Source organism: Crocuta crocuta, unplaced genomic scaffold (assembly GCF_008692635.1).
Source record: "Crocuta crocuta isolate KB4526 unplaced genomic scaffold, BGI_CrCroc_1.0 scaffold174, whole genome shotgun sequence".
In the NCBI taxonomy this organism is placed as follows: domain Eukaryota; kingdom Metazoa; phylum Chordata; class Mammalia; order Carnivora; family Hyaenidae; genus Crocuta; species Crocuta crocuta.
Window position 1 is genome coordinate 6,331,023 of NW_027530330.1, and position 22,917 is coordinate 6,353,939.

At 34.6% G+C, this 22,917-nt stretch overlaps 1 protein-coding gene across 1 annotated transcript in view; it reads left to right on the plus strand.

The window, feature by feature from the left end:
- ROBO2 (roundabout guidance receptor 2) overlaps positions 1 to 22,917 on the plus strand; it is a 608,353-nt gene that overhangs the window by 493,225 nt on the left and 92,211 nt on the right. The window contains exons 7-12 of the mRNA XM_077765658.1: positions 4,985 to 5,109; positions 10,105 to 10,276; positions 14,774 to 14,979; positions 19,270 to 19,351; positions 19,793 to 19,955; positions 21,566 to 21,732. Of these exons, the coding sequence (XP_077621784.1) occupies positions 4,985 to 5,109; positions 10,105 to 10,276; positions 14,774 to 14,979; positions 19,270 to 19,351; positions 19,793 to 19,955; positions 21,566 to 21,732 (915 nt within the window). The remainder of the gene's footprint in view (positions 1 to 4,984; positions 5,110 to 10,104; positions 10,277 to 14,773; positions 14,980 to 19,269; positions 19,352 to 19,792; positions 19,956 to 21,565; positions 21,733 to 22,917) is intronic.

Genomic DNA, 22,917 nt, shown 5'->3' on the forward strand with positions numbered 1-22,917 from the left:
AGAAAGTCATATTTTCCTGTAAAAACAACTGGGAACATGATGTGATTAACCTTTGGGTCCCCATCCCCTCATCTCCAAGCCCACCTCATGCATGGCCTGTGCTTCCTACTCCTGTTCAGCCATCTGATTTCCATAACACCCACTCACTTCCACCAATAGTACATTAGCATAACAGAGCTGTAGCGTGACTTTGATTGAAGCCAGCTTGGGCTGAATGCAGTATCAAAGCATAATTTAGCAGAAATCAAATCTAATTTACTGTGCATTGTATTTGAATTCTCAAAAACGCAATTTCAAGTGAACAATACCAGACCTCTAATCTTAATTGACCTTTTTATATTTGGGTATACTTCTCTGGAAAGCACACAACACATTCCTCTTATAAAGCTATTGTTTTTAACTTGTGAGTATCAATTGAACATAGAATTGTACCACCGTTTTCTTCATCTCATTTCTTGGTATAGCTGTAACAATAAGGTATAATCACTTAACAGATTAAGCAACTCTGTTATCACATTGCAGTCGCAAAAGATTTGTCTCATGCTTTTGGGTTTTAGAGAGGATATAAATATGTATTTTATAGTCTGCTGTCTTAGAAATATGTAAGAGAATTGCCATTTCTGTAAGTAGCATATTCTTCTGGAGTTTATAACTCAACCTCTTTAATTCACATTGGGTTTAAATGTATGTTTTGAATTGTCATCTTGAGGACCCAATCCTGTTTTTTTATGTTTAATGAGAGCCATCATAGAAAATCCATTTTATGTATAGCACACTTTGTGCTACCGTGCTGTATTGATAAAATGCCACGTCTCTGCCTACCCCCTCCCATCGGTACCATCAGCCAAGCACTGCCTTTTCAAACCATTTTTACTGCCACCTGGCAGAAATACTGAAAATGTGAAATGTTAGCAGAAGAATTATTGATGCAGTCTTTCATTTTAAAACCTCAAAAATAAATTCCTTCAGCTGATATCCCTTCACAGAAGATTGCAGTTTAGATCTCGAGCAGAGAGGGGCCACAGAAGTAAAAGTGATTGATGCATTTTGTTTGGTGGTCCAAATGAAAGTGACAATAGGAAACGATGTACATTTTTAGAGACTTTAACTACTTTTAAATTTTTTGCTTACCTTTGACATGTTTATTTTTTGTTTGTTTAATTTTAAAAATGATAAGGCGAGTCCCATTCCAGTGTGGTTTATTCTGGTGACAGGAAACTATTTGGTACATTGGATGAAGATGAAATGTTCTCTTTAGGTGCTACCATGACTAATGGTCCTCAGCTGGATTTTCTGCCCAGCTTGCTAAGATTTTCCAGCCCCACATCTGTCCTTTCTCTTTTAGAAAGAACATTCTATCTAAAACACAAATTTTATTACATCTTTCTTGCATAAACATTTTTGAACAAGTCTCCATAGGTTTCAGAGCAAAATTTAAGCTCTTTTAGCACAAATTATCTGTCCCTATGTATAACACTTCTGCATCTCCGATTTTTTATTCTTATGATCATTTACCCTCCACTAACACATCCAGCCCCTCACATCTCTGCCTTATGTCTGCTTCTCTCTGTTCCAAGTGACCTGCTTCTTTTCTCTTCATCCCGTGAACTCTTACTTGTGCTTCAAAACACAACCATCTTCCTCTTCCATCTTCATCACCTTGTCTATTTGCTGCTCTTCCTTGCTTTCTCATCCACTGCCCACTGCTGTCTGTATTATTATGCAAATCATGCTCTTCTGTATTTGTGTTTATTTGTTTACTTGGGAGTTTCTGCCGATTTTTATTTGGCTTTCCATCCTCTGTACCAAACAGAATGTGTTATAATTTGTAGTCAATCAATGCATTTTGAATGAATAAATGAATGAACCATATCTTTTCAGGAAAGCGGAGAGATTGATATGGTCATTTGCCAGTCCTTTTGGGGGGCTATGTTTTAGCAGCTGGTTAAAACTGCTTTTTGCAAACGCATTTTGCAAAACGCATTTTGCAAAATCCCTCATCTACTAAAAAGTTCTTAAAAGCTTAAAAATTCAAGGAAATCTGTAGTTATAATTAAAGTATAGATGTTGGGAAAGGGAGAGAGGCAAACCATGAGAGACTCTTGAATGCTGACAAAAACTGAGGACTGATGGATGTGGGGGGGAGGGCGGGAGGGGCATAGAGGAGGACACTTATGGGGATGAGCACTGAGTGTTATGTGGAAACTAATTTGACAATAAACTATTTGTAAAAAAAAAAAATAAATAAATAAAATAAAATATTATTACAAAAAAAATAAAGTATAGATGTTAATTTTACTGAAGTAGATGGATAGACAGATAGGAGTGAGAATAATATGCTTACCACTACAAAATATATTTTCATTTTTTCATTTGATGTTTCATTTGAAGATTTCAACCATGTGTATTCTCAGTTATTCCGTTTTAAAAATTAATTCTATAAGGAAGGGCTTCATAGCACATAGGTGGCTCTAAGATCTTACTAATTCTGTAAGCCAAAGCAATACAAATAAACAAATAAGCTGAATATGTGACTTTTATCATACTGTTAAATGATTTTTACTAAATCTACTTTTTATTTAATGAGATACAAGCTAAGTTACTCAGTACTTCTGGCTTAGTTAGTGGCCATTGGCACTAAACTTATCTTTCATAGGATTACTAAGAAGTGGGAACTATATTTGATCTTTAAATTTTGCTTAATATATATTATCTTTCTTGGATATTATAGATGATAAAGACCAATCTTAAGTCTTTTTTGGTGTAAATACTCTGGTGATTTCACCTCTTCCCTGAAAAATGGACACTGCAGTGTTTTAAGAGTTGTCTCTGAAGTAATTTTGTATCATTGATTTAATCTATCATTCCTATTAGAAAACATGGAACAAAAATCAATGTATCTGCTGATTCAGTGAAATTGTGTAGAAATAACAAGAAGATTGTAAGAGGCAAGTAATCTCCTGAAAATGCAAGGCAACATAAACCACATTCTCTTCAAATAGATCCATAAATCTGGGTTCTCCATCCTGTTAGACTGAGTCTTCTGTTATCTATAGTTATAGAAGAAAATTTCACTTAGTAGATTTATCCCTGTTCTCCCTGGGGTAAGTGTTGAATATGTTGAGTTAGGAGGCAGTATAATAGAACACCAAAAAATAAGTCACTACAAATCTTAGTGAATATTTAAAAAATGCTGCTACTGTTTCTATACCAGCATTCTTATAAGAATGAGTAGTTTATTATATGTTTGAGACTACCCTACATTTACTCTGTTCTTAGACTTGCTCTTGTGTACCCCTGAAGGACTGAAGGAATTTTGGGTAAAGACCTTTACTGAACATCATTTTTTGTTCTAATTCTTCAGAGTTCAAATTTTAGGATGGTTGCCATGTAGAGCAGATTTTAAAAATTAAAGTTGATTTTAAGGTGGGGGGTTTTTTTGGTCTTAAGTTTTTTAGCGTAAGCAGTGATTTAAAGTGTAAACAGATGATGAGGAAAGTCATGGAATAAACATGCCATTTTCTCTTCAACAGGAGTGGGTTTTGGTATGTTGAAGATGCCCTTGTGAAAACCTCCAGTTATACTGTCTCCTGTATTTTACTTTCCTCTTTCTTTTTATAATTAGCTCCCAATTTAAACCTGAACTTCCTTAGGGTTTTTACCCCTATCCTTTTATTCTCTTTTCTATTGGAGCTAGTCATGGCTAGGTCTCATTATCTCTGCCTATATCATTTCCCTCATCTTCCAACCAGACTTTCTACTTTGTTGACTGATATGCCTCCCTCACAGTCCATACTGATACCTGAGAGGGTTAAAATTTCCAAAGATTTTGCATTGATCCCTCCTTAGCTTAGAGAGAGCCTGAACAAAATCCCCACTTCGGCTTCTCAAAGGCTTTCTTAGGCCGCGTCCATCGTTTTTACCCAATGATGTTTACAAAACCTGGCCCTTCATTTCTGTCAGATTACACAGTGTACACTAGATGTGTTCTTGCTCTCCTGCACTTTGATCAGTAAGCTCCTTGCTTGAAATGTGTTCACCACTTAACCTAAATGCTCCCCTTTCCTCAGTGCCCCCATGATGTGAACTTTCTGCGAAAAGCCTTCCTTAGTGGCCGCAACAGAAGCAGACCCCCCGGTGCTGTGTTCTGAAAGCCCGTCAATCATTGAACTTAACATGGTCTTAGATCACTGTTTTACCTTGTTTTTGCTGTTGTCATCACGTTTTGTATTTCCCATTAGATTGTGGGTTCCTTGAAGGCTGCAAGATAGATACTTTTTATCTCTGTATCTTTAGTGTCCAGTAGGGGAACATAGTAATTGTGTGGCTAATGCTTTTTTATCTAAATGAAATGAATTAAGTAGAAACAACTACTTTCATACATGGCGTTATATCATTAATTATGTTTGTATATAATTCCCCGCCCTTTAATTCCTTAATGTCTTCAACACATGAACTCTTCAATTCTAGAACATAAACACTTTGAGGATAGAGATTATATTTTAAGCCTTCTGGTATCCCTGCGCATAAAACAACGTCTTACAAATATTACAGGAATGGCCAATATTTGTGAAAAGACTAATTTCAGAAGAGACACTTGTATGATGAATTGATTTTTTTTACCTTTATCTATTCAAAACACAAAACCAAATTGGGAAACCATGTTTTTCCATAAAAACATTAGGCTATCATTAAAAATCTATTTTTCTATGCAAATATATGGGCTATAGGATTATAATGTACAACATTTAGAAAGTGTCTACTAATAAGTTTACTTTTCTTTTCCTTAAATTTGATAGAGTGTTCTTCTCTTTTCCCCACTGTGTTTTGGAAAATGCTTCACAAAATTTAAAAAAAAAAAAAATTAAAACCTGTAGCTTCTGTCTGGCACCGAGCAATCCACCTAGTGCCAGATTTTCCCTTTGATATATTTTTCTTTGTCAGTGGTTGATACTTATATACTTTCTTTCCTTTTGAATTATAGCTCCTCCACAGTTTGTGGTTAGGCCAAGAGATCAGATCGTTGCTCAAGGCCGAACAGTGACATTTCCCTGTGAAACTAAAGGAAACCCTCAGCCAGCTGTTTTTTGGCAAAAAGAAGGCAGCCAGGTGAGTGTGAACATTGACTGCTCTTCTGAAATCTCTGAACCCCTCCTGTCTCTGCTGCTCCTCAAAGTCTGCCTGGGTTTTCTTGCTATCGATGATGTATTTATTTTGTTCCTAAAGAGAGAACAATGTTCAAATATAATGTTCTTTATTTTGTAGTGTGAATTGTCCAAAATTTTGTCTCTTACAAAGAGTAGGTACAACTCAGTGAACTAAATTTTCTGAAAAATCTAATAAACACCTCTGTAGCTACTTAAAATCTCTGAACAGAAAAATTATTTTACTTCTTTGCAGTGAACTAAATTGGGGTTATTAAATGAGTTTGTATATGTAAAGTGCTTAGAACATCCCAGGCCCAGGTAAAACAGTCAAACAATATTTCCTTTATCAACCCACCCAGAAACCAGTTTCAATCCCCTTTCATGGACAGATAGCATTAATACCTTTTCTTTATCAGCAACTTAAGGATACTTCCATTTAAGAGTGGGAGAAGTATTTACTTCCATCATCTCTTCTGGTTCCCTTTACAGTGGGGTGTATAGCACATTATATACCAGAAAGAACCAGCACTTGTCTGCCCTTTGCTGTGCCCTGGTTGGTCCACTCATAGCCATCTCTATGGCCATCTCAGGGTAACCTGGCTTTTTTGACTCTCTGCTCAAAGTCAGTTGGATACACTATTTTTTTTTTCACTTTTAACTTGGTCCAAACTTGGACAAGCAGTTAGCCTCTAGGTTCTCAAGCAACGAATGGCATTTCTAGCTTAAACTAGAAACTGTTCTTTGCCAAAGAACTTATCAGTGCATCCCTAAAGGACCCAGAGATATTTTTATTGTAGACTTTCCAGAATTATCTTCAAGGAGGTATACAGTCCTGAGAAAGAGACCTCAGCCCCTGCTCTTGTGAGTCCAAATTCTGGGATAATTTCCTGGGGAGTGATGAAAACCATTATTAAGAGTCCCAGGAAATCTAAAAACTTTGCCAAAGATGGGAGATTTTTAGACTATTTAAGAAAACCTGTTGATCAGAATGTATGTATGATTATCTGAGTAGAGATGCATCAGGAAGTTCAACTTAGTCATCATCTTTAAATATCATGGATTCTTATACATGAACTACCCCAAATTAGTAGTTTTAGCAAGTCAGTATAAGATAGACAAATTGTTTTTCTCCCTTCCTGAAGCTCCTTGTTTGATTCATTTCCCTTATGATTTGTGGGATGTAAAAGTAGTGATAGAAAGATGAGATGAAATGCTGGCTGTTGCTTTATCCCACATTAGAACTGTTCCAAGCCTGAGGTGCCTGGGTAGCTCAGTTGGTTGATGATATGGCTCTTGGTTTTAGCTCAGCTCATCATGGTCTCGTACTTCATGAGTTCAAGCCCCATGTCAGGCTCCTCACTCGCAGAGTTTGCTTGGAATTCTCTCTCTCTCTGCCCCCAGCCCCATAAAAAAAAATTTCCAGGCCTTAATAGCCATCTTTTTAAAAATTACTTAGTGACTTCGTCTTTTTTAATTTTTGTAATGTTTTATTTATTTCTGAGAGAGAGAGAGAGAGAGAGTGAGCAGGGGAGGGTCAGAGAGAGAGGGAGACACAGAATCCAAAATAGGCTCCAGGCTCTGAGCTGGCTATCAGCACAGAGCCTGACGCGGTTCTTGAACCCATGAATTGTGAGATCATGACCAGAGCCAAAGTCGGACGTTTAACTGACTGTGCCACTCAGGCACCCCATAAAATTATTTAGTGGCTTTGAATAGATTCTAGTCACAAAGATTCTTGATTCTTCACTTAAAAATTGCTTTTTGATGAAAACATCCCAAACGCTAAAGTGAGTATAAAGCAACATGAAATAGTTATAAACACCTTGAAAAAGGAGAGGTCAAAAGCCTTTTTTCCTGCTCATGATTGTGCAATCTTCATAGCACTATTTAACTTCGCTGAAGCTTCATTTCTTGATCTAATGTGTGAGAATAATACATTTTACTTTGCATAAGTTATGAGGATTACATGATGAAGTTGGTTTATTGGTAAAAGTCCTTTGCACATTACGAAGGTCTAACAAGATGTTAGAAATGAGTAAAATGCAAAGCGCCTCCCTTGTATCCTGGCTCAAGTGGCAACTTCATACTTCTGCTCAGGTCAGGAATGCCACAATCTGAGCTCTTCCCTGCCTGGACGTTTCTGCCCCTCACCAAGCCCCAGACTCACACAGTGTTTGAGAAACCTAGGACGGGTAGCTCTACAAGGTTCTTTCTCTTTCCTGTAGCTCCCTCCCTCCACCCACCCTGGAAGGTATGGGGTCCATAAAAGTTACTCCCTCAAGCCACTGATAGTAAACATATCAGTGATATGAATGATTGAATACATTATTTATCAGTTTTATAAATATAATGTAGAGAAATTTGATTGCTGCAAATTTACACTTTAAATCCATGTATTGAGTCAAATCCCATTATTATATATCTTGTTGTTATATAGATACAGCTGTATCTTGTGTAAATGTCATGCCCCAAAATAGCTCTAGATTGAGATAGGATATTGCATCATAATGTTTTGGTCAAAACATGATATTTAAATAGACAATGGTGTTTAAATATGCTATATTCTGCTTTAATTTTTTTTTTTAAAGATAATCAAATAGCATTAAAGGACTTCTTTTTTCTGTTATTTGACAAAGTGGCATGTAATTTCAGAGATATTAATCTCTGGAAGAAGATTTCCAGTTAGGTAATTTGATTTGATTATGATCATAGACCTGGTTTTCTTACTTTCATCTATCTCCCTTGCATCAGAGAGAGAGAGAGAGAGAGAGAGAGACCATAAATGAGAACAAAAGTGAATTGCCTGAGCAAATTGTAAAGTTTCAAATTATGAATTGGAATATTAGGAAAAATAAATTAGTCTTACTGTCTCTAGTATCCAATTTTTACAGTGATCTATGACTCTCCATCAGTAGAGAGAGTTAAGAGCCTGGACTTAATGGTCCATATTCCTCAATATGTGCTGATAATGCCAGTTAGCACTAATAGGATACCCAGCCACTTCAAAGCAAGAAGAGCTCTGTAGAATTCCTGGGTTTTGCTTGTAATCCTTTTTCTTGTGCCTATGTCACACAAGCAGCGAATAAAGATGATGGGTTAACCTCAATCATATGCCATTTTCCATGTCAACGAATCATTTAGAAGGGGGACTGATATTACACTGTAGCGAGAGAGATCCCAGAGAGAATTAAGCCCATGTGATGTATTAGTACTATGTAAATTAGTATTCTAATGGCTAATTGCAAGAAAGTGCATACTTTGAGTTATTGTATCATTTTCAAGTGGCTTTAAAATTTAGACCCTTCTTTTTTAGATGGCTTATTTCAGTAATATATTTGGATTCCACAAGAGAATTAGCTTGTTCTCAAATTGTTTCATACGCATGAAAATGTCTAGCCTTATATAGTAATACAAGTTTTATAGGAGGGCAATAGCATTTTGAAATTATATTCCTGACATGCTTGCAAACATCAGTTCTTTTAGAAAGGGTTTAATAACATGGTAATGTTTATGTAAAGTGGGCTTATAGTGTCACACTCAAATCTAATAAAGTGGACATCCATCATGTGGCAATAAAGAGAAGAGCTTCTAATTAAAGTAGGACATCATTCGTAGGATTAAAGTCATTTAGCGTAATTGAAAAGTGTTAATACCCTATTTTATCCTCTTCCATTGGTATTACTTCAAGGGTAAAAACATTTTAAGGTGAAAATGTGTCTTATGCCTTTAATTGAATGTTATTACCTCCTGATTGTAACGTATTGAAACTGTTTAATTACAAACCTGGAAAATTAATTACTATGTCGAGAAACAGATCCCAGAGGGTTATAATGTGCTTTTTTGTAAGTAAATACAACATAAAAATTGATATGTTCTTATTTATAATCCAACCTGGAAACATATCTCAATATGATTTGTTATGCCCAAATGTTTTTCCTAATTGAACCACAGTAAAGCAACATGGGTCTCCAAGTTAACATGACTATTCTCATATAGGAACTTTCTAAATTTTATGATTAGGCTGCATGTGTTTAATGTGAGATGTATAATAAAGTAATTTTTCATGGAAAATCCATACTATGAAATTCTCTAAGGACACATGCACACTTCAGAAACATGCATCTTCTTTATATCTTCAATGATTTGCTTAATCTTGCATGGATGGTATTGTTTAAACCTACCGCCTTTCAAACCTGTTACTTGGGACACCTGGGTGGTTCAGTCAGTTAAGCATCTGATTCTTGATTTCAGCTTAGGTCATGATCTCACAGTTGGTGGGATTGAGCCCCACATCATGCTCTGTGCTAAGAGTGCAAAGCCTGCTTGGGATTCTCTTTCTCTTTGTCCCATCTCTGAAAATAAGCATTAAAAAAAAAAAAAAACAACTGTTACAATCTGCAGAAATCTTATAGCAGGAGTAGATTTGGCTGTCTGTCTCTGTCACCCTCGGCCACACACTTTTGAATACCTTTATGAGAAATTCAGATAATTACATCAAGTATTCAAAATGATTAGTGGATATCTATTTTTCATTCCTTAGTAATGTGTAGTTAATAAATCTCATGCATAGTTAAAGTTACATTCCACATTATCACAATGCCTGAAGAGTCATTATTATGCCCATTTTACAGATGAGGAAATCATGTTGCAAAGATATTAAGTAACTAGCAGTAAGTCAGGGAGACAGTAAATGGTTAAGATAAAGATCCAGGGATTTTAGGTGATTATTCCTTCAGCCTAGAGTATGTTGACTTCGTAGAGCATATTATTTTCACATGATTTGGAAGAAGTTTCCCAGTGAAACATTATGTGGCATTTAATCATTGCAACACTATATTTTTATATAATAAATGTATGTTCTTTTCCAACAATATCCCCATAATCATAATTGCCATTTTTAACGTAATTGTCCTTCTGAGTGGGGAAAGATATTGATGAGATTGTGTTTCTTCCACAGAACTTGCTTTTCCCAAACCAACCCCAGCAACCCAACAGTAGATGCTCTGTTTCACCCACTGGAGACCTCACCATAACCAACATTCAACGCTCGGACGCGGGTTACTATATCTGCCAGGCCCTGACTGTGGCTGGAAGCATTTTAGCAAAAGCTCAACTGGAAGTTACTGATGGTGCGATATTATTGTTAGACTTGTCTTAGGAAAATAGTAGTTTTTATTTCAAGACCCATATTAACCAAGTAAAATATTCTGAGTTGCTCAATATGTAAATGAATGCTTATCTTCTAAGTTTAACTGTAGGTAAAATAACATTTTTAACAATTTCTAGTTCTCCTTCATTTAATACCACTTAGTTTCCTAAAGAAGAATATCAAAGATTTTCTATTTTATTCTTAAAAATAGAGATGCCTTATTTTAAAGAAATGACCTCATACTCCCAGTGTATATATATGTCATCTGTACATTTTTTAGTCTTATGCTGACATGGTTGCTTCTAATGGATATTAATAATTTTATTTCATGAAAGGAGGAAGAGATACCATCTTTAATATTATCAGTGTTTCGAAACAGAGATGAATTTTCACTTAGCTAACCACATTATATCCTATGACTTTTTAATTATTCATTCACTAAGTTAATTAAATACCTTCCAAACTACTGATGGCTACTAAAATTGTTTTTTATTTGTACATATGTACTATAAATCTTAACTGAAACACCTACATTTATATTGATAGTTGAAAAAAAGTAGGGATTTTCATAATCTGTTTTTTTCTCCCCTGATTGTTTATTTGTCACAATTGATAGGTAGGCAGTTTTAGAGACTCCATGATCCTGAATATGAATTTAAGCCCTGTTCTGTGATGACTTAAACTAAAAATTCTCTCTTCTTCTCCTATATTCGTGAGGTTTGTGGGGTTTTTATTTTCCCTTGATGCTGACTTCTGAGATTCAACAATTTTGGTTTGTGACCTCCTTGATTCTCTTCTTTCTCTGCTCATGAAATTTGATGCACTTTTTACAATCAAATTTACATGTAGATTGTATGGTAATTTAAAATTAATAGAAATGAAATATTTTTTAATGTCTGTCCATGGTATTGCCTGATTGAGCACCATGTTAGGAATAGGAATAAATGGAACAGACAAACATTGGCTGCAGGAACATTGAGTCATTCCTGGCTGCACCTGCTGGTGTTGCAGAGATTTACCGCCATGAAACCAAAAGAAGTCAGGTTCAAGGGTAACAGTGCTAAGAAATTCTTCCTTTAGATGGGCAAAATTTTTGATCCTTCATATCTATGTATTTTTAAAGAAATGAAACATAATTTTTCATCATTTTAGAGTCTATATATTTTCTACCATTAACAAAAATGTCCAGGCACATATACCATGAAAACAAGATTTTCTGGCCATTGCCTAAGTTGTTTTCTATTTATATGTAAGACATTCCAAACATAATGCCGAAGAACTCTACTATAATCTATCTGCTTATATTATTTTACAAAAGACAAACTCTAAGACATTTCTAAATAAAGAAATTTTTATAGAAAAGGCAAACCATATTTTAGAAGAGCAATTGATAGGACAGATATTCTGAATCATGTCTGATGAAGTGAAAGGGAAAACTTGTGTTTTCCTTGTGTTGGTTGATGACATAATCTCACAGAACTGTAGTTATTCTAGCTTTGTTTCTGAGGTACAAATTAAAAGTGATAAACAAGTTTAAACCTGATGACTGAAATAACCGTGAATATTTTGTTATAACTGGCTTGAATATTAATTCCTACATTGATTTTTACTTAAGTAAGCAATCACAAAGTGAAGATCCTTTTGCAAAAACATTGAATGAAGGTTACAGAGTTATTGATTTTGACAGTAAAGAACTCTAACTTCAAGACATAAACACGCATGCACACACACACACACACACACACACACACAGTATTACTATAAATAACTGTTTCCAAATATTAACTTGCCACATTGACTGACGACTTTAGCTTTTATTCATAGTTTTGAAGTTTTCAGATTGGTTAACAGTTTACTGGTACATGAACTATCATTTTCATTTGGAACATTTTTTGGAGGGTGTGACCCAGGGCAATTTAGAGCCAATTGAAATTCCAGAGTAGAATAAAAATGTATGTCATGTTCATACATGACAAAACATCCATAGCAATGCTTCTATTCCTACATTTTTGCACTTAGACTCCTCTCTGGGAAGTATTTTTAACTCAAGTGTTCATACATAAGATAAGATTGCTAATGGTGATGAAATGTTCTGTTGAGTGATAATTTTACTGATTATAGTTTCAATGAAGATGCTTCAATATACTTGATTTCAAAATATCCTTTTAGAAGACCTTCTCATTAATTCCTTGGCACTGTTCATTTCTTCTTTTCTTCTGCTTTTTATCTCTCAGAAAATGAGAAAATCGTAATGAGAATTCGGAGTAGAGCCAATAGAATCTAAAAGGGCTGGAAAGAAGAAATGTATTGATATATTATATTGACAATAAATGTCACACCATGATCTTATATGAATGGTTTTATTGAGGATTTATAATGCATAGTTAGAGAAATCCGTGGAGCTGTTCACAGATCAGTGAAAACCCTAAATGTTCATTTAACCTCTGACCTCAGTGTCAGGGAAACCTGTGATCATCCCTCACGCATAACATCTTTGAAACTGAAAATTCCTTCTGGCCAGGAGGTTTTCAATTACTTTATTGATCAAATTCATTAAAAAGACATCGAGCTACTCATTTGCGCAATAAAAAAGAAAGAAACTAATTAGATGTCCTTGGCTATATATAATGACTGCAGGGATATAAAAATAAAAACAGGTCGTAAGAAGTTACCTGAAAAAAAGAAAAAAAAAGAAGAAGTTACCTGAATTCTGTAGAGATATTTAATTTGAAACAAAGAAGTAAGAATATTTAAAGATAAATAAATAGATTCTACTCTGGTGATGTAGACTCCTTATTCTTACTAAATTTAGAAATATTCATAATATTTTGTGACTTTGCCTTCCATTTTTGACCCATAAAGAAAGTAAATTCTGTGAATAATCAGTTTGAATACCTATGCAGTTACTGCCAGATGAATCAGTATTAGTTTAATGTCATATTTTCACTTTATCTGAAGATTATTTGATTTATTTTTAAAATTAAAATTGATTAAAAATTTGATCTATAAAATCAGGAAATAACTGGCTCTAATTTTTGTTTATAAATAATACACAAACAATATTTTATTGTTTTCTTAGGTTTTTATAAGGTTTTTATACATCTGTGTATATATATGTGCGTGTGTGTGTGTGTGTGTGTGTGTGTGTGTGGCTATTTTAAATTAAAATTGGTTGGCTTTTTCATGGTAGGCTGTAAAAGTGCTGCTTAATTTAATGTTTTTCTCCAAAACCATGAATTCTAATAGTACAGATGATGCATATAGATTGGGAAATAGCTAATCATATAAACTATTATTCATTAAAGCTGGTGGACTAAGAAGATTGGAGTATTAATAAGCAAAATGATGTTTTGGTTATGTACATTTTAACACAAGATGACTTTCTTTAAAGGCACTTTGTCCTCACAGTGCTTAGCAATCATTAAAATCCACCGTTCTTTTTTTTTCCTTTCTGTAGAAGTTTTGTGTTCATATATTATATAAAGATTTTTGGTAATCATATCATAAATATTATAAACATACATAAATATTTTTGTTGTTAACTAAAATGTATGGTGAAGCTTATAGAACTTTCTCTTAAGAAAGCCTTCCTTGGACATGGACATGGACATTTGAGCTTCTTTATGAAGTGTTCTTCTAATAAGTTTTGGATGAAAGTTTCCATCCAATTGACTCCATATTTGCATCACCCATTTAAATCACACTATACATTTTGATATATTTCCTAAATCATTATGAAATACTTCCAAAGTCTCTGAAGAAAAAAAAACCCACTGAACTAGAAGTTTATGAAATTGTGTAAGTTCTACCCAGATGAACACAGATATTGTTATATAAGTAAATACTTATCTTACATAAAAACCCTATTTTTTCATACCATAAATATAGTATAAATAGATTACTTTTCTTTGCTTAATTCTAAGGAATAGTAAAATCATGTCATCCAAATTGCATTGCTGTACTCTTGCCCCCAATGTCATAATCTTGGAAATAAGTGTTCATAACTAGTAACTCAACATCAACCAAAATATCATAATCTATGTGAATATAGAAAGATGACTTGAAGGGGGAAATTAGGTATTATACACATATTTATAATAACAGCAAAAGTGAAAATTGCTTATGTCCATGTGACACTCCACAGACTTTTTCAAATATGCATGTAAGAGACAAAATGGACATTTTATGAAAAACTGCCATGAGCTCTTCATATTTTTATTTTAATTTTAATATGATTAAAACTTTCCACAAAACTAAAATGCTAGAATTTATTTCATTGTCCTACTGTAGGTAATTCAGAGTAAATTATAAATAATAATATGCCCTCAGTTAATAGGATGTATGTATAGATGATAGACACATAATGGACAAAGAATATGCTGAATAAATTATAAGTAATACATGTATAATACACATCTAATAGTAAAATATAACTTCTGAGAAGTTAAAATATGCTGAAAATACCCTTTTCCTTTAGTTTTGACAGATAGACCTCCACCCATAATTCTACAAGGCCCGGCCAACCAAACACTAGCAGTAGATGGTACAGCGTTACTGAAATGTAAGGCTACTGGTGATCCTCTTCCTGTAATTAGCTGGTTAAAGGAAGGATTTACTTTTCTGGGTAGAGATCCAAGAGCAACTATACAAGAACAAGGCACATTGCAGATTAAGAACTTACGGGTAAGTAATGTTTGACTTGTATTTGAATCTTTATTTTAGCATAAGTATTGCCTTAGGGAAAAATTGCTTTGTAAACTTAAAATCTCACAGACTAGCACAGTTGATATATCTTTTGTTGTAGGCCATGTTATATCTTATTTTACAAATGATGAATGAAATTAGAAGGAAAGTCCTTATGTTAATGATAAGTTCATAAGAGGCCTAGAAAGTTTTTATTCTTTTTTTATTCTTTCATCCCAATTCACAGTTATCCAAATGATAAAGCTAAAAATCTTAAATACATGAAGTTAATGATAGTAATAGGATAATATTTATAGTTTGAAAGTATCAAATGCTTCTTATTTTTTTCTCATGAGAAAAGGAAGAAGGAAGCTTGTAAGGAAATGTGGACAAGTTGGCTTGGCCAAACTATTATGTAGAAAAAATTAGAGATAAGATTGAATACATAAAAGGCAGCTTTGGCTAGTTGGTGGAAAAATCTTACATTTTTTGGTTACGTTTCTGTGGAGTTTATATTTAAACCTGTGAGGAAGGGCAAGTCATTGCTGTTCTTTTAACAGAGGATGATGTGCTAGAGAATGGCCATTCCTACCAACTTAACATTTTAAACATACTTCAGAAGTAACTCAGATACCTATTTCTAAATATCATATTAGCTATCTACTGCTATTTAACAATATTAGCAAACATTTAAAGCCTTAAAGCAACATAGATTAACTGTCTCATAGTTTCTGTGGGGTTAGGAGCCTGGGCATGACTTAACCTGATCCTCGGCTTCTGGGTCTCACAAAGTTACAATCAGGTATCAGGGTTGTGGTCTCATCTGAAGATTGACAGGGGATAGAGTTGCCTCTGAGCAACATGATTGTTGGCAGCATTCAGCTTCTTAGGACCACCGTACTGATTACCTCAGCTTCTTGTTTGCTGTTTCCTGACATACTGATATTCCCATTATGACTACTTGCTTCCTGAAAGTCAACAAGGTACAGAGCCTTCTCACAAGACAGGCATCACAATCTTATGTAACATAAGATGTGGCATCTTATGCATCACAAATGTGACATCCTATCACCCTTGCTATTTTATTTTGTCTGGAAGCAAGTCAACAGGTCCCACACACATTCATGGTGAGGAATTGATTATACAAGCCAGATGGATGTTATCATGGGGACCACCCACCCTCTACAAGTATATTCACTTTCTTCAACAAAATGTAGACAGCCTCCCCTCCATGTGGCAATCACTATACTAAACTTGAAGAACATGCTAGAATAATCAAAAGATTGTGAATGAGAACCAGAAATAAGATGGTTGATATAATAGTGCATGAACAAAAATGAATTAAAGATTATTTGGTGGAAGAACAGTTAGTAGAATCTGGTATCTAAGTAGAGCCAAGATAATAAAAAAATAGAAAAACAATGCTGACTTTTCCCATTCAGAAGCTAGGGGAAGAAGATAAAATATTTTTGTTACATGTATTTTCAAACGATTACAACATGGATTATTCTCTTAAAATACAAACATATTTACAATCACTTCTTTATTTGGTATTTATCAGTGTATCCCACAGACATATACAGAAAGGAAGAAGGACTCTTTTTGTAGTATTCACATACACTCAGAAACACACAAACTTTTGTTAATTTGTGTATTTGTTAATAACATTAATAAATAGATTTTTCATTTTAACTTTGAGACATAAACATTAACTATTGCTTTAACTAGAAAAACACTGTCAAATTCAGTTAAAAGAAAAATAAATTAGTACAGATTTTAGCCTGTCTTTTATTGATGGTAAATTAATTGTTAACCTTCTTTGAACAAATGGGAGTTATTAAAAAATTAATGCCAACTCTCCTTGAGTAAACACTTTAACCTCTCTCTCTGGGCTAAAGTCAGACTTGGGCCATGGAGGTTAATACATTTTCACTGTACTGCTGAATTAAAAGGTATGCTTGAATAGTCAAGATCCCCAGTAGTGTTTGAAAGAAGCAATTAAAGGTGGGTGCTTGATGATGTCAAACAAACTTTGAGCCCTGTGACAGGCTTCTGAGCAGTCTCTCTGAGGTGCAAGCTCCTGGGGCCTTGTCAACAGCCAGCCACACAAGGGGAAAAGCAGGTGACGGAGTGTGCCAGCACATTAATCTTTTTTTAAAGCACTTGGTTAAAGATAAAGAGAGAGGGATAGAAGAGATATGAAGTATTCGTGACACGAAAAGAAAACATTTAAAGGAATAAAAATGAATGTAGTGATGATGATGGTAATGCAGGAGTGAGTTTTAGCAATGATAGTTCAGCTTTTGATATTGCTTTTGGTAAACTCCAATATGAAAATATTGTTCTTTTTCTGTGAGATGACTGTCTTTAAAGGGAGCTAAAAATGTATTTTACAGTACTTCATTCATATAGTCAAGAGAGGGTTTCTTTAGGTCATATTCCTTTGTGTGTGTGTGTGTGTGTGTGTATGTCTTTCTTTCTTCCTTCCTTTCTTCCTTCCTTCCTTCCTTCCTCGCACTTAATACAAGGTGGGGGGTGGGCAGTAATGTGATGAACACTGTGTTCTCATAGTCCAGCTAATTGGTAACTGCATCTGTATCTTTTGAGAAGTAGAATATTCCACTACTCATTAAAACCTACCTTCTGCAGCTAATGTCGGACTGTGTCTGTATACAATGACAAGGGGATGCAGTTAAGAATCATTACCTACATACACTGATTTTAGCATTTGCACATAATAACAAGTGCTACATTTTAGTTCAACAGCTATAATAAAATGCAAATTCTTTACTCTTTCACAGACCATATTCAAATGAACATTGCATTAAAATCCAACCTTGGCTCATTATATTTAGTTTGTGAGTGATGCTTCTTAAAACGAGAAATTTCTAATGACTATAATGCATGCACAGCCACATTTGAAAGAATGGCTCTTTCTACAAGGGCTATTCCCCCATCATCCTGCTGAATAATAGAAGACAGTTGTATAAAGATAATATGGCAAAGAACCATGTGCCAGAGCAGTTTGAAACTCAAGTTAAAATACATAATGACATTTAAAATCAATTAAAATGGTGGGCACAACAGTAACATCCATGCACTAATAATTTACCTGAGATTTAGTTGCTGAAGGTTGAGTCACCAGTACACTTACATTTTGAACCCAGCAGGTGTATTCCATGAACTCTCAGATTTCATCAATTAAACCCATGCTTATCACAGAATTTTAGTCTTATATCAGGTGACCTGCCTCATTCAGTTTGGTGATCAAACTGATTATAATATCAACTACTTTAAAATGTTTTTAATGTTTTATTTATTTCTGAGAGAGAGAGAGAGAGACAGCGTGAGCAGGGGAGGGTCAGAGAGAGAGGGAGATAGAGAATCTGAAGCAGGCTCCAGGTTCTGAGCTGGCTGTCAACACAGAGCCTGATGAGGGGCTCGAACCCACAAACTGTGAGATCATGACCTGAGCCGAAGTCGGACGCCCAACCGACTGAGCCACCCAGTCGCCCCTATAATATCAACTACTTTAAAAATTTGTGCCACGCATCAATGAAAAACTAAAAGAGTTTAAGTGATCGATGAAATGGCAATTTTTAAGTATGCTTTAAAGAGCTATGAATGAGATTATTTCCATGGTTCCTTTCATCTCTAAATTGCAATGATTCCATAGACATGGTTTGTTTGGTTTTCAATGATACAACTTTATTTTACTGTGTCACACTACTACAATTTAAATATAAGTGAATACTAATTTAGTTAAGGGGAGAGATTTAATTGCTTAGGTTTTTTTTTCTTCTTCACTTTCTCCATGTCTTAAAAAAAAAGTCATCCCCCTGTTATTTCAGAGATTATTTACATTTTATCCTTTGAAATATAATGTATTGGAGATAAAGAGGACAGCTTTGCATTTCTAATCCCTGAATATTTATAAGATTCTGAAAAGTTCTCTCCTGAGTTTTCTGTATGTAACTCTGAAACAGTGAAGCCACATCATAAATTGGAGTTAAACAAAGATAAGAGTATTACCATTGAGGCAAAAAGGATCAGAGTTTACCAGACAAATAGCAGTTAATTGTAGAAGTATAATAAAACATCATTGAATTCCTATTATGAATAAAATAATATTAGATGAGTTTATTTTAATATTTTATGTGTACATATGATTCATTCTAATGAATAATTTGGACAGCATTTTAAGAAATTAAATATTGCCTTGTTGGAACTGACTAATTACTCTACAAATTAATTAAAACAGCTGAATTCTCTCCCTTCCTTGCATACTAGATTTCTGATACTGGTACTTATACTTGTGTGGCTACAAGTTCAAGCGGAGAGACTTCCTGGAGTGCTGTGCTAGATGTGACTGGTGAGTCCTTGGGAATTATTGTAACAGAAGATATCTTGAGCCCACTTTCATGATTAGCTCACCATTAAATAGCAATTGAACCAGGGATTAATATTTTAGGTTCATTGAATATAAAAACTAAGGCATAGGCCACTTTTTAATTCCTCCACATAACATTGCATACATGCAGTGTGATATAGTTAAGGGGAGAGATTTAATTGCTTTTTGTCCTTGATAAATGTATTTATTATCACTATATGAAGAATAAGCAATTCTAGAGCTTGTGTGAAAGTAAGCATTTAGTAACATGTAGGAAAAGCAAATATTCATTTATATACTTTTGATTCACGAAAATGAACTGCTCATTGTCTAGGTCTTCATTAATAGACTATTTTCCTGTTTATAAGTATTATGTCATCATGTGCAATCAGGAATGAAGCATTTTCTGTTTGTCCTCTATAGAATCTGGAGCAACAATCAGTAAAAATTATGATTTAAGTGACCTTCCAGGGCCACCATCCAAACCACAGGTCACTGATGTTACTAAGAACAGTGTCACCTTGTCCTGGCAACCAGGTACCCCTGGAGCCTTTCCAGCAAGTGCATATATCATTGAGGCTTTCAGGTATGGGACACTTCTTTTTTTTTCCCTCTCCATTGGGTTTTTGCTTTAGCTCCTATATCCTAAAATCTCATGCTGTTTTATCTTAAGAACATGTTTAACAGTGCATTTTAAGTATTTATCTTTTAAATATGATTTTATTCAAGGATAGACTCTAGTTTTTTTTGTTCTTTCATTTATAACCTGATTATGGGATTAAATATGCATTACCCATGCCTAAGCCTATGGGGATCTAGCTCATGACATAATCATATAGATCCTTTCTTTACTCTGACCATGGTAAATATTTAAGATGAGAATGTTGTCATTAGAACTAGGCATAAAATAATTTAATTGGGAACAGACACATTTTAAGTTCTGCCATATTTATTGAGGCATGGAAACTTGGATACTTGCTTCCTAATAATTAAAGCAGAACTTAAAATCATTCCATTGTTTTTATGCTCTATATTTTAATACATTTATTGGACATGCCTAAAAAAATAAAAACTTCAGTTAAGAAAGTGATCCCATGCCCTTCTGGCTGCTAAAAGGAAGATATGCCAATTGTTATTTGAAGAAATTATCGTCAATGTAAGGATACAGACTATAAATTAGCAAATGCCATGATAAAAATCACCATGAGAATTTAATAAAATACTTACACAAAGGGGAAAATGAAGTTTGTATTGTTTCAATGTGCTTTGATTTGCCATTATAAAGATAGTAGTAGCCACTGTCAGTCATTTTTAAGCATTAGGTCAAATCAGTACGTTCATTTTAGGCTTCCCTAATCTATTTAAGGCAATGATCAATAAATATGTCACATCCAACTTTCAAAATACTATTTTACTATAATTTTCATGGTTTGATATATAAGAACTACTGAAAAGTAAATGGACAGCCCTGAAAAATCACTTTCTCTCCTCATTATGAACAAAAGCAGCATTTGGCTTTAGACAAAGTTTTCCAAATGGGCATTCCGTCTATAACTGGCCGTTTAGGGGTTTCCACACATATTTTCAGAGGTATTTCACCATTTGAGGATGAGAAATCACAGTACTATGTAATGTACAGTTTTATTAAAAATGTGACCAAGGGAAAATATTCCTTACATGCTTCCTTTCTTCTTTTACAGATATGTAGTTTTAGAAGGCTCTATTATAATATTGCATGTGGAATTGATGCAAAAGAAAACACACCTTGTAACAGGAAAATGTATTGGCATAATTTACTCTGTAGTCCATTTATTCTTTCTACAGGTTAATTCTTTTCAAGGTATATATATATATACATTTACGAGGACCATATTTATTGTATAAACTTGATGTTGTGATCTTGGCCTCTGTTCCTTTTACAGGTATTCATTTAGTGGGCTGCTGTGCATTAGCAAAGGGCTGTCACATCTCCTGGGCTGAGTTTAATTTTGTTGTGCATGGCACTTCCGTTAGGTGGGCTCGGCTTTGTTGTTGAATAAACAGAAATCATCCAAATGTTTCATTTATTGAGCTTAACACTTCAAGTGTTGTGCGTGTGTGTGTTTAATTTTCAGCCATTAACTTTTGTCATTGATACCCAACTCCATTTCCGATAGCTTTATGACTGTTTAAATGAAAGTCCTGTTCACATTTCAGCCAATCTGTGAGCAATAGCTGGCAGACAGTGGCAAACCATGTGAAGACCACACTGTATACAGTGAGAGGACTGCGGCCCAATACGATCTATTTATTCATGGTCAGAGCTATCAACCCCCAAGGTCTGAGTGACCCAAGCCCGATGTCAGATCCTGTGCGCACACAAGGTAATTTCAATAGCTGTAAACATGACTGGTTCTGGAAAGAGGCATTAAGCAGACCTTTAAGAACAAAGGGGTTGCGTGAAGAAAAATAAATGTGCCTGATTACTTGTTACAATGATTCATTAGACCTGATCCAGGGAATGAGAAAGGAAATTGCTGTTCACCTTGGTGAGTGTGTACTCTTCTGGGAATTGTCAACGTATGTTTAGTAAAAACTAAAGAAAATAATTAGGTCCATTTACATGGTACGAGTAAATCACCTAAGTTAGGGCTTTACTATATTTCAAAGGGAGGAAACATGTCTCCTTTAGAACTAATTTTGCAATGGCAAAAACTGATCTTTAATGGATACAATGCCCAGACAGGGATATCAAAATTACTTCTATTGTTCAAGAATTCTATTTTTATAGCGCAGAGGGTCTCCAGGAGGAGTTCCCACAGAAGCAGTATCTGTATCACCTAGGACCATGTTAGAAAGTCAGACTCTCAAGCCCTAGCTCAGAAGCTCTAGCAGCAGTCTGTTAAGGTGCTCTCCAGGTGATGCTTCTGCTCAAGTTTGACAAGCACCCCTACAGTGTCTTTTATTTTAGCAAACCAGATGGTTAAAGGAGCAATTTGTGTCAGAAAGGAGTAAATGAAGTTTTCTTTATGAGGTATGTGATTCTTTGGGCTAATAAAAAAAATATTTAAAGAACAAAACAAGCAAGCGAAGGAAAGAAAAAGAGAGAGGGAGGCCAACCAAGAAGCAGATTCAACTATAGAGAATCAACTGATGGTTACCAGAGGGGAGGGGTGGTGGGGGAATGGGTAAAATAGCTGATGGGGATTCAGGAGTGCACCTGCTGTGATGAGCATCCGGTCTTGTATAAGAAGTGTTGACTCACTATAGTGTACACCTGAAACTAATATTACATTGTATGTTCACTAATTGGAATTTAAATAAAAACAAAAAGAACCCACCGAGTAAATTATAATCTCAAAACCAAAGTTTTTCTTCTAATCTTTCGTAGTCTGTCTCTTCAAATTAAGATGTCATGAAGTCTAGGGGTTAATACAGGATGTTGCACTACAATTTCCCTTCCTACTAGTAGATGGAATTAATAAAGCAGACATTGTGGCTTTATTATTTGTTACAACCTACTTCCCACAGGGTTCTGGAGAAAGGGTTAATTATTTCGTATTTGTAAA